This window comes from Macaca thibetana, chromosome 1, assembly GCF_024542745.1.
Source record: "Macaca thibetana thibetana isolate TM-01 chromosome 1, ASM2454274v1, whole genome shotgun sequence".
Classification (NCBI taxonomy): Eukaryota; Metazoa; Chordata; class Mammalia; order Primates; family Cercopithecidae; genus Macaca; species Macaca thibetana.
Window position 1 is genome coordinate 203885488 of NC_065578.1, and position 13031 is coordinate 203898518.

The 13031-nt window shown below is 40.8% G+C and overlaps 2 protein-coding genes across 13 annotated transcripts in view; one reads left to right on the forward strand and one right to left on the reverse strand.

Annotated features, from left to right (window-relative positions):
* The window catches only part of NTPCR (nucleoside-triphosphatase, cancer-related), an 805437-nt gene that overhangs the window by 225303 nt on the left and 567103 nt on the right, over positions 1-13031 (forward strand). The window lies entirely within an intron of this gene.
* The window catches only part of SIPA1L2 (signal induced proliferation associated 1 like 2), a 231911-nt gene that overhangs the window by 2549 nt on the left and 216331 nt on the right, over positions 1-13031 (reverse strand). For 10 of the 12 annotated variants that reach the window (XM_050769653.1, XM_050769682.1, XM_050769699.1 and 7 more), the window contains 3 exons: positions 3568-3621; positions 2892-3015; positions 1838-1919 (listed from right to left, as the gene is read on the reverse strand). In XM_050769653.1, the coding sequence (XP_050625610.1) occupies positions 1838-1919; positions 2892-3015; positions 3568-3621 (260 nt within the window). The remainder of the gene's footprint in view (positions 1-1837; positions 1920-2891; positions 3016-3567; positions 3622-13031) is intronic. The other 2 variants (XM_050769708.1, XM_050769716.1) reach the window with 1 other exon arrangement.

Consider the following 13031-nt stretch of genomic DNA (forward strand, 5'->3'; position numbering starts at 1 on the left):
TCCAGCTCCTCTAAAAAATGTGCCATTAGGTCATGAGACCTGCTACCCCTCCTGGCTGCAAAAACTTTACTGTATCTCCAGTCCCAACCATCATTACGGGAAGATTCTAGAACCTGGTTTGCTCTTTTCTCCCCATCCCACTCCTGTCATCTGTGTTGATGATTTCGAATCCACTGAGATGTTCCATCCGACACTCTGGCCATTCAGCCTCTCCATCGCTTTCTCTCAGCGATCTTCAAAACCAGCCTTCCTCAGCTCCCACTCCCATGACCACATCCTATACCGTGCTATTGTCAATGACTGCATCTCTTCCTAAAAGTTTCAAGTTCCTACTTCTTGACCATCACCTTCTGTCTTTTAAAAATAATTTCTCCAGTATCTCCTCCTCCAGTAATGATAGAATCCATCAATCTTATCAATCTTACTCTTATTTTCACTGCCCACCAACACCTCCGCCCCAGTTGTGACGTTATTTCTCTTCAACCAGCCTGGACTCTGGGTTCTTTAGTTTATTCATGCACTGTACATGCCCCAGGGTCCTTGTCTCTCCCTCTCTCTCCCTCTCTCTCTCTCCTCGTCTTGATTTCCTGTCTAAATCTTAATATTGGCTAAATTCAACTCTCCAACGATTCTACACTTGCAGCTGGAGATAAGGTGACCAGCCATCCCAGCTTGCATGGGACTTTGCTGGTTCTAATATGGAAAGTTCCGTATCCTAGAAAACTTCTCCATCCCGGGCAAACTGGGACAGCTCGTCACCCAAGCTGGGGAAAAAACACACAACCAGGAAAACAGGTATCGCTTTAACTTATGCTCCAAATTCAAATGTGCTTTAGCTTTTTTTGGCAAGTCTCCCAAATACACCCGGTTAGTTTACATGCTGTGGTACACCCATATCCTCTATCCACAAAGCTCTTATATTCCTTCTCACCACTCTCAGCTCATGACTAGAAAAAAAAGAAACAATCTGAGAAATTTGCCAACATCTCTGTCTGGACTCTGTGTATGTGAATGAACGTGGTGCATACATGAACACGTGCACACGCACACATACTCTGCTCCACTCTGGTAATTGTATAAGCTGTCCCTACTCTTATCCAAGGCCAGCTCCCTCCTTGTGACTAGATCAGAGCCCCACCCACTTGCCCTTCACCCTCATCAGGATTTCCCTCCCAACTGAATCCTTTCCTCAGCATTCTCACCAGCTACGATTTTTCCCTTCTTCAAAAGCCAAACCAAACCATCACAACAAAAACCTTCCTGTGACGCCCTCCCACTCGCTACCGCACCCCATTCCATTTCCCTGGACAACCAACTGGCTCTCCAGCACAGGGCTGATGGAACAGAGCTCAGCAAGTATTTGTGGGATACAGGATTTAATTTCTTTTGAGGATGGACCAAGCGCAGGTTGATGTGTAGAGCAGAAGTTCTGAGGGCTGCGAAGCTGACTCAAGACAGACAACAGGACTCAGAGACCAGGCTTTCTGGCAGCAATGGACTCCTCTGAGGTCAGCTCATACAGAGTTGGTGCAACCGATAACTCACTGAACTAAAAAATGCTGGCCCACCGTGCTTCTACTGCACACTGAAGATTAGCCACACGAGGGCTAATCCTCATTTACTCATATCCATTGAGATCCCTGCATCCCACAAAATGAAATACATCAGCTGCAGGTCAGCAGATGGAGTGAGACCTCAGGAGCATCTGTTTGTATTTATCATTGGTTTTTGTGTAAGGCAGTCTTCTTTCCTGAATCTCTTCAATTTCTCTGTAGTAGTTATAAGGGGCTGATTTGATAAGAGAAAGAGTTCTGATTATGCTCTTCCAATAGATTACCTTCCGAAGGTCGGTCTGGAGTTGTCGAAGAATTAATTCCAACTGATTGACTTTCCCGGTCAGTGGTGATGGAGAACGCTCCCTAGCAAATAAGGATAGAATCAGAAAGACTCAAGACAGTCAATTCAGCATTTTGTTGGTCAAGTTTTCACTTGAAAAAATTATTTCATGTGCTTAGAGCCCAGCAAGCGGATACATTATAATATGTCAGAATGGAAAGTGTCCATATAGCTGATCCACTGGAAAGCCCATTCTGGGACTTTACTGATTTAAAAAGAGATCCAGAATCTCTATAGATATACGGGTCGGTAGGAAATCGAAAGATATATTATTTAAATTGGTTTAGCCAATGGAGACAAGGTAGACCCAAATGAAGTCCTGGGAACCAGTCAATTTCCCCAATTTGCCTTTCTCTATGATGGCAATATTATGAAGCTTGTTACCAGTGTGAACATGCAAGTTAACGAAGTTAATTCCAACTTCTATATTCAGCTCACACAGAAGTTGGAATTAAGAATGGATGACACAGGTAAAGAATATACATTTCACGGCGGAAGAACATGTCATGAATATAGGGCTAAGAGTGGGATGTTCCCAACATATTTCAATGGAGGGCATGAGGCCGGATCAAGGACCAGGTTCTAGGAGGAGCCATGCCCTGGGCTGGTGAGCATGTGCAGCCTGGCAGGTGGAAGGCCAATTGGTGAGTTATCCCTGCCTAATGCTGTTGCAATAATTCGGCAGCAGACGCTGACCTTGAGGCTCCTTCTTGCCCTCTCTGACAGTGAGGCTTGCCACCGTGGGCACAGGGTCACAAGTCTTGGCAGGCATGGTGTGCCCATGGAGCAGAGTGGTCATGCAGCTAAAAGCGGTCTCCCACAGCAGGGCAGGGAGCCAAGTAGTCCCACTCAGTCCCTTCTCTGGATTCTTCAGGACTGGGAAAGGGCATGGTGGAATATGGTCACCTGCCTGGCTCAGGGTTAGTCTGTTAGCCGAATCTTTGCTAATCATGCCTGGAACAGCAGGAGGGAGGGGTCCACAGGGGCTCACATACCCAGTCGTGTCCATGAACTCTTTGCCACTGCCTGGATCTACACATAAGGGCAGCTCCTGGGCCCCTTCCAGGTCCTGCCCATGCTGCATATCTGTCAGGGTGCAGAAGGATGCCACCCTCTGGTCTGGGGAGGGGAGAAACACACACAGAAAGATGGGTTAGTAATCACTGCAAGGCAATGTTTCTTTGTGGAAATGCAGTAGATAAATAAAATCCTTTCCCCCCTTCAAATCAGTTACTGCCTTGTTTTGGAACAAAACAAAGAAAAACAAATTCAGGCAAGCTTCAGAGAAGGAGAAAGCATGGAGATTGGCTGTCCTCCTACTGGGCTGTATGGCCTATGCACATCACAGCCACGGGGACAATTAGCAGACACTGGATTTGCTAGAGCCAATTTGCTTTCTTCTTTCCACATCCCAAGAAATGCCAAAGCTGCTGGCTATGCATGAAGTAATAGTTGGATAATGACTCGACTGACAGAACCAAGGAGAGGGACCTCTCTCTCAAGTTCTCCCCAACCCAGAGAAGGTTCTGGAGACAGAACAGCCAGGGCACATGTCCCGCTGTGCACCCCCAACCCTCAGAGCGTGAATAACCATGCAGATGTGCAGACACATGAAATATACAGAAAAGGTTACAGGATATCAGGAGCCAACGAGCAGCCCCAGACAATCACCTAGATAGGACGTGTGGTGACAGAGCAGCCCCAGTTCTTCATCTGAGTCAAGACCTGAAATAAGATTTAGAATTTTCCTATGAACAGGAGTATCTCTCTATACTTGAGAATCTCGGGGGCCCACAAAATGTGGTTATGTGAAGTAGAGTGTGTGTGTGCGATGGACCAGGGGAAACCCTTGAGAGCCAGTATTATGTAACTCCAATGCAACAAGGTGACACATTTCATGTTTTCACTGTTGGTTGGAAGCAGTGTTGTAGTGTACAACAAAGACACGTGGTATGCCATACACACATGGATCCAACCATGAGCATACACAACTGTGGGCTTACTTAAATGACTCACTCCACAAATCCACAGAGAGTGCTGGTGAGAGAGATAATAGCTAAGTAATCTCACTAGAAACCCTTAAAGGAAGATCGGAGGGGCACAGTACTTATAGCAGTACTACCAATGGTCAGTATGACTACGATGCCTTATATTAGCACAAGGACATTTTTATTCTTGGCACCAGGAACTTAACATTCAATGTTTTAAGAGGTAGGAAGGAAAGGGAATAGAATAGTCTTAAGAATGGGCGCCAGACTGGGCCAGCTTCGGGGGCTGAGCGCAGACCAAGAACAGTAATCCAGAAATGCTGAATGGCATGCAGAAAAATAGTCTGTTTTTGAATCACATGGAAGTGAGAACCAAACAATCTATTCAATGACCACTTCACCCTCATTCCCTGGAGTCTCTCTGCTTGGTTTCTGAGCACATGTATGTATCTACACTAGGAATCTGAGGTATACAGCAGGCGTGTTAGTGCTGTGGCGGTCCTTTTCCTATGAATCGATTAATGCTGGAGAGACTGCACTTGGGTCCGTGTCAGGGGTGCTCTGTTCTTAATTTACCCCACTCTACCTCCCTCTGGCTGCTGGACAAGACTCCTCATGAGGCTACCTGCTTATTTGCTTTATGGCAGATCATATACTTCCAGTTAATTAAAAAGGATGGTGACATTGAAGCTGCCAGGAACATATGAAGGAAAGCCAAGGCGCGGGCTGTGGCCATGGTACTGAAAGCGCCATCAGTGCCCTGACAGAGGCCTGGGTCCTCCTGAGTGCACCCAGCTACTGATCGCATTGAGAGTTCTCCATCCACGTGGCTCCTTTGCTAACACACCTGCCCTAGGCAGGCAGATGTCTTTCAACTAACCTTTCTGTAAAGTTCCACACATCAAATCTTCTGTAAGATGATAAACATTATATAACTATACTTTCCTGAGAGAGAATCATGTTACCAATTTGGTACTGCATAGTAGGCTTTTTGCATAAAGTAATTTGCAATTTAATTAAGGTCAACAACATAATTGGGGCCCTGCCAACTTCTACATATGATGTGACGTGCACAGCAGAGCTGGGGGCAGAATCCTGGCTGGGCTTGAGCTGCTCTAGGGGCTGGGTGGGGAGGGGAGGTCTCGGCTGCAGTGGTGTCCAACATAACCCTCTGTTCTGAAAAGAGCCCAGAATATGGGAACATGTCACATTTTAAAAAATCATTAGGAGATATATTTTTATTCCATAGTGACTTTAACTGCTGACCAGAAAAGGAATGGAAAAGAAAACAGGTAAAAATTTGTCTAACTTTTTAGGAGTTTCATTGACTCATCCTCGTTTTATGCAAGCCAGTGATAATTCAGTTACATTTCTTTCTTAATATATTTAGGTTTGGTGGTCAAGTCTAAATACATGGATGAACACGCCTTAGCTTCCTTCATCTGTTTTTACCTTAATTGATAAAATACCCACATATTTAACAGAAACAGAATTTGCTATAGGCAGTCATTCAGACATTCCCTAGGGAGAAATAGGGTCCTACTGGTCAGAAGGCAAGAAGCCAAAACTAGAGTTTTGCCAGCAATGTAATTTCACAAACAGGATTTCACTTTGGATTTGAAAAGCTTGGGAGGCTGAAATGCAAAGAGAATGCTAATTGATTAAGTACAGACACCAAACTACTTTATAAAATAGCTAATCTTAGAGACAGTTTCCAGTGGAAGCTTTATGCCCCTACAGCTTATTTCTGTGACAATAAATATTCAATAATCAAGCAATTACTGAGATAGAACCAAATGGCATGAACAAAACCATCAGAAAAGACAGGCAGAAGAGTAGGAGCTTCATATGCATGGTTACGGTTGGTCCGGATCCCATCACCCACACTCCACACGTGCAGCCTCTTCGGTTTTCTTTCCTGTTCTTTCCAGTGTGAGCAGATCTGGCTAAGGTGGAGTGCTGGGCATGGCTGACACACAAAACAATCCATCCTTTAAAATAATCTCTTAAAAAAACTTATTTCAGGCCGAGGCGGGTGGATCATGAGGTCAGGAGATCGAGACCATCCTGGCTAACATGGTGAAACTCCGTCTCTACTAAAAATACAATAAATTAGCTGGGCATGGTGGCGGGTGCCTGTATTCCCAGCTACAGGGAGGCTGAGGCAGGAGAATGGCGTGAACCCAGGAGGCGGAGCGTGCAGTGAGCCGAGATTGCGCCACTGCACTCCAGCCTGGGCCACAGAGCGAGACTCCGTCTCTCACACACAAAAACAAAACAAAACAAAACAATAAAAACCTTATTTCAATGTCAGTTTCTTATTTTTAGTACATTTAGCACTAAACAAGAAGATGAACAGTCAACAGGCTATTCCATATTCTAGAGTCAAGATGGCAAAACGGATGACTGTAAGTCACTCCCATGACCCTGTCTAGGATTCCTGAAGCACTAGGAACATAAGGCCAAGGCTGGATTGGTGGGGGTGAATGATCCGATCAACGTGTCATGTCTGTCGAGCATAAGGCCAAGGCTGGATTGGTGGGGGTGAATGATCCGATCAACGTGTCATGTCTGTCGAGCATAAGGCCAAGTTAGATTGGCGGGGGTGAATGGTCTGATCAATGCGTCATGTCTGTGGAGCATAAGGCCAATGCTGGATTGGCGGGGGTGAATGGTCTGATCAACACGTCATGCCTGTGCAACATAAGGCCGAGGCTGGATCAGGTGGGGATGAATGGTCTGATCAATGCGTCATGTCTGTCTAGGGTGAGGAATAGGACGACAGTGACTGCCCCAGCTACATGCCAAATGGGACATTCAAGTATGAGGCTAGATTAAATTAAACATATTTCCACAAACAAAGCTGTTCTAATATGTCTTTGTTAGAACTACAAACTCAAGACAAAGTAGGGTTTTGTAGCTACATGTAGAAAATTAAAAGTTTTGATTCTGACTCCTGTGCTTATTGCACTGCAGAAAATTGACTTAACTGGCCACTAGGAAAGGAAAAAAAAAATGCTGCACTATACTATTTTCCACCTAAAATTCTCTGGTTTAGACTTTTGGAAGCCCATCCATGCATGTAGAAAGATAATGGTCTGGTATCTGCCTATGAGTAATTAACAAGAAAAAGTCCTGAAATTATTCTTTATTTAAGAAACAACTATTGCATTGGCCTGAAACCATTTTAATTTACTTTTGAGATAATTTAAATGGATTTACTATTCCAAATTTGACTTTGCATTTTTCATCCATGTAGTAGTCATTTTTCTTTCCATTTTTTTTTTCACTAATTATGTTACCATTAGGAGTTACTCAGTAAGTCACATTTTGTTTACACTTGTATACACATATACACACACATATTCTCTCTCTCATACACACAGTGGTCAAATGTCAATAACTATAACAACTTTATCAACTTTAAGCTGAAGCTTCATAACAGAAAAAGTTCTCCACAAAAAGTGATGTTTATTGTGCTCTGTTTAAGAAGCCAAGGGCCTAAAGAACATAACAAATTAAAGATACAGACTTTGAATTTTTGGGAAATACGGTTATGTGGAGCGTTTCATTGCCACAGTGGTGCCTGGCATGTGAATTGTGAACTCTGCATGTGTGTTTCACACTGATATTTGTGTAGGAGCACACACACATCCATGCTCCCAAACAGCTACGGGAAGATGGCACTCTCCACTACCAACTGGGGAAGTGTGGAAACCTAGGAGGACAGGCCTTCGTGGGGCAGCAACGTGGAATCCAGAGTCTAAGATCATCAGTTGGTCATTTTACCTTTGAAGCCTGTGTTCACTGAAAACAACATTATCCATTCAACAAATGCTAAAAACACACCAACTGCCTCTTTCTGATATTCTGATGAATGAGAGATACTTGAAATCCTAGAGATTTTGAAGAGACTCCACTTCCCTTCCCCAGCTTCACTGTGTGATCCATAGCCAGGTTTTCTAGTTGGGTTTATTCCCATTACCATGTTTAACCGGGGATGAAAGCCATTATGTACATTACCAGGTACCCCCAAACTTGACGTGATTCTACGTAACAAAGGGTATAAGCACTGCAGGCTGGCAAAACTATGATCTTATTGAACTAGATAGACCATCAATTTCACTTAGGAATACTGACATGTAAGAAGGACATGTCTTGCCCTCCAAAAAACAAAATAACTGCATACATTAAAACAAAGTCTAAAATGTGACTCAGTCAGCTTTTCGAACTTGATCTTCACAGCATGGGGGAGGCACAGAGCATCCAACTTACTTTTACCTTTTTAGACCTATGAAGGACTGTGTGTGTGTGTGTGTGTGTGTGTGTGTTTTTAGGTATTTGGGTAGAGATGTGTTACTTGATCACTTATTAATTTTTTTAAATGTCCAATATTTTTCTATTGGAAGCTTTTTGATTCTTTTTAATAATTTTCTGTCAGCAAATTCTCAGGAATTAGATTTCTGGTTAAAAGGTGGGTACAGTTTTCTGGCACTAATAACATACTATCATATTGCCTGAACAAAAAGATGGATCACTTTATAATCTTTATAATGATACCAGCTGTGAGTATTCTTCATAGCTTCCTAGAGCTATTGTATCATTTTTCATATTCAAAAAGTGTGAGCTGGTAGCTCATTATTCTTTAAATTTACATGTGTGATTGAACATTTTTCACCTTCTTATTTATTGTGTATTTGTCTTTTGTGAAATTTATATTCACATGCCTTGACCATTTGTTGACTGTGGGTTTGGTGCTTTTTTGCAGGGTAAGTTCGTTTATGTACTTTAGGTATCCTGGTTTTACCTATCACAATCACATTCTTTAGAAATCTTTTCCTAAAGTCCAATATTTCCTCTTTTATTTTAACATTCTCTTTCAGGTTCATAAAAGGTCTAAACATTTAAATACCTTTATCTGACCATATTACATTTCGTATGTTCTGTCACTACTCCATAATTAAAGCATAATCTTGCTTCCAAAAGTATAATCTTACTTTTACTTTTTCTAAAATTGGCTTTTTAAATACCTAAATCCAAATGGAATACATAAATTCCTTTCCCATGTAACTCTTAAATATATTCAGATTTCTGTCTGAGCTCTTAATTTTTCTTCAAAAAATCTTACCCCTATTGAGTTATTATGCTGTTTTAATTATTATTAAGTTATAATAGATCTTTTGGTTGAGTATCATTTACCTATTTTCCAAATGGAGGCAAATTTAGTTCTTTAACTATTTTTCTTGAAATTGCATTAACTCTACAAGTTAATCCAGGAAGAACTGTCATCTTTACTATGAAGCTTTCTATCCATTTCTAGTCTTACATATTAAAACTTTTCAGATATCAAAGTGTTCCTTGGAATTCTCTCATAATTCTGATGATGGTTTACTTCTCAAAGAACATGTTAATTCAATCTTACTGATATATCTAAGGTGTCCTGTGACTATTACAGTGGAAAGTTGTCTGCAAAGACAGCTGTCAACAACTCCTCCCTCCCTGTGTGTACCTGCCATTTCTTGCCATCTCCACCATCAAGAGGTAGAGGTAGAGTCTATGTCACACCCCTGGAATACTGGCCTTGTGAACTACTTTGGCCTAAATAGAATGTGGTAAATATAATGTTCTGGGACATCCAAAACCAGGCCTTAAGACATCACAGAGCTTCTGCTTTTGCTCTTCTAATTCCTTAAGCCCCATGTGAATAAATACAACTACTCTGCTGACAGCAGGGGTCTCACTAGGCCTCAGCCATTCCAGACACAGACAGGTGAGTAAAATCTCCTTAATGCTCCAGATTCAGTTGAGCTCCAGCTGCATACAGCTGCTTGAGTGACCCCAGCTAAGATCGTATGGAGCAGAAGAACCACCCAGCTGAGCCTAGTCAACCCAGAGTATCATGATAAATAATAACTATTGTTGGGGGTGGTTTGTTAAACAGCAATAGGTAACTAAAAAAAATTAATAACACTTTGAAATTATGCTTATAAAAGTATATTTCAAAATACCTAATTACTTTACCTATTTTATAATCTCTAATTAAACTTCATTTTGATCTTTTGTATTTTCTACATATAAAACTCTATCTAAAATTTCTTACCTCCAACATTGATCTCTTTTTTCTTTGCATTCCTTGTTTAAATGTCAAAAATTCCAGTATAAAAATTAAAGGCACAGTCTCAAAGAGTACACTTGCTTAGTTTCTGGACATAAGCAATCTGCTTATAAACATTTTCTATTAAGTACTATGTAACCATTTAAAATAGATATCAGCCTTTGGGGGTATCTCTCAAATCTTAATTTTTAGAAGAAATAGGTTCTAATTCTATTAGATATACTTTTTTGGGACAAATTGATATAGCTTTTAATTACTTCACCTACTGTAACTTTTTCATTAAAGTTTTTCTTTTATTAAACTAAACTCTTGCCAATAACAATAATCTTTTCAATTTACTGCTGAATTTCATCTAAGCTTTCTTATACTAATATTAAACACTGAGATTGTCTTATAATTATCTTTCGAGTATGTATGTGTTTATCAGGAAAGAATCCTATCATGCAATTGCAGTGACTTGTTATTACCTCCAGGATAGGAATGTTATTACCTCTCCCTGCTTCTGAATTTCAAAAAATATATATATAAAAGGGCATCATTACTCTGAAACTCTGAAAACAATTAACTGTAAACTTATTATTTTCAGGTAATATTTGTTATTTGGGGATATTCTTGGGTGACTTTTCCAATGCCTTCCACACTTTGGCTTTTGACCATTTCTTATGCTCTCTGCCATGTTTTCTTTCAAGAAATAATCTAAGTACCTTATCCACCAAATGTATTCTTATATAGCTGCTTGACACTCCTTAGTAATTAAAAAAACTCTATGTCTCTTTTTTAAAATGTCACCCAGAGAACATATGAATTAGAAAATACAGAGGACTGAGATTCACATGGGGCCAGAAACTGGGGGTTAGGGTGGTGTACCAGTATTTTGTGCAGAAGGAACCAACCAAGTAGTCTGCCAAAGTTTGCAGAAAATTAAGTGATCAAGTGCATCATCTCAGACCATTAGAGTAAAGACAGAAAAGTAATTTTCTGGGTAAATAAAGAGCCCCAGAACTGGGATCAGCCAAGGTGGGCAGCTTGTGTGTATGTGCTACCGTGAATTAAGAAGGGTGTTCCGAGCTTGCATCTCTAGATTGTCCTTTGACAGGTTTCCTTCTGCCTCTACAGCTAATTACTAATACTTTACATTTATATGTTTAGATTTACACGAAACCAACTTCTTGAGTAAGGTCAGGGACTCGTCTTGACCAGATTTTATGGTTCAGGCTGGCCTGGTTTGCATTATGGTGGGGAGTGCAAGACCCCAAATGATCACGAGGTCTTCATAATCCAAGCCAGGGAGAAGCAGTAACATTCCTATCCTAGAGGTAATAACAAGTCACTGCAGTTGGTCTGGGGTTTGAAGGGTAAGGCAGAACCCATTGTCCTCTGCAGGGAGATGGCAAAGTTCTGCACAGGTCATTTTTGTCCCACTGTCTTTTTCTCATGTTAACCTTCTTTCTAATATGATTCATTTGTACCTTTTATGTTTTGGATCAAATTTGCTATTGGTTTATCAATACTCAAAGAAAAACAGAGGTTGTTAGTTTTATTTATAAACTGCAGTGTAATTTCATTTGCCATTTTTTTTTTTTAACAACTTATTTCATTCCTTTATGTGTTTTTCTTTCACAGTTTTCATGGAATCTTTTTGAAGTACAGTGAAGCTGGTTAATTTTCCCTGTTTTTCCATTGAAATAAATATTTCTGAAACATATTTTTCTTAAAGAACTACCCTCTCTCTGGGTGTAGTCCAGATTTAGGTGTAGTCCAGATTTAGGTAGCATCTTTTTCATGATCCTAAAAAAATTGCTCTTGTCATATTCATTAATTCTTCCCAGCATAATTATTATTAGAGTAACATTTAAAACTTTCTAAATGGTCAGATTTTTGTGTTTTGCTTCTGTTTTTCTCATTTAAATCTATTATCACTGCCTTAGGGTCAGCAAGGTGGTCTGGAAACATGGCTCCTTATTGGAGGGAGCTTACTGAGTCCTTGTGCACAGAATGCCTGGCTCTCACCCACAACTATACTATTTATTATGGTCCTTGCACTAATAGAGTTTAAACATTTAAGTTGTCATGATTTGACAGCTTAATTTGGTGCCTCTGCTCTATTTTTAAATGGTATAGTAAAATCTAGATTCTTAAACTCGTGTCCAATGTCAACTTTAGCCCTTAAATGAAGGTGAACACATCATATGCCAAGATGTGTAGCATAAATGAGGCAGACCAATGGGGGAGAGGCAAGTCTGCCAGGGATCAATTACACTATTGGATTTTATAGGGATCATGGGATCTCAATCCAATAGGAAGGTAAATTCCATTTTCCAAGCCTGTTTTCAGATATACTGATGGAAATATGCGCACAGGATTATTCCAGGGAAGACTGAGGCAATAAGCCTTTAGAACCGCCTTTGTTAGTTTGTAGCAATGACATAAACAAGTACACGACATGTTTCACGCTATCTTTTCTTTATAATGTTTACTCTAGCTCAGAAATGGCCTTGAGAACTGGTACAAAAAGAAAAAGTCATGAGGAGCGCAACTGGGTTATCTACCTGAAGGCATTTCTCTTTAAAGTGCTAAGGAGATTGATCACACTCATCACCACCATGCAACTCAGGAGAGAGGGCAGCAGGTCACTGGGATGCAACCTGAGGCAACACTGATACAAGGGAATCTGATTAGCCACAGGAGGCACACATTCTCAACTGAATTTTCATAGGCTGGCTACTGTCTCACCATGACATGCCACCCTATGGAGTAGCATCAAAAATTAAACATGGCATTAACTTCTTCCACATTATTTTATCCATCAATGTTAAAGCTCAGATAACCAAAGTCTTCTCCTTTGGCAAATAGAATACAACACTATTTTCTGCTTAATTTAGGCATCCATGTACCTGAGGGCACTGCCTAGGGAGAATTTCCATGTCATACTTTTTCCCTTCTGTGCCAACTACCACCTATACTCTTACTTCAGCTTAGAAATAACTTGTTGATATCAAAACCACAGAACTAGAGGTTTAGGACTAGATGAA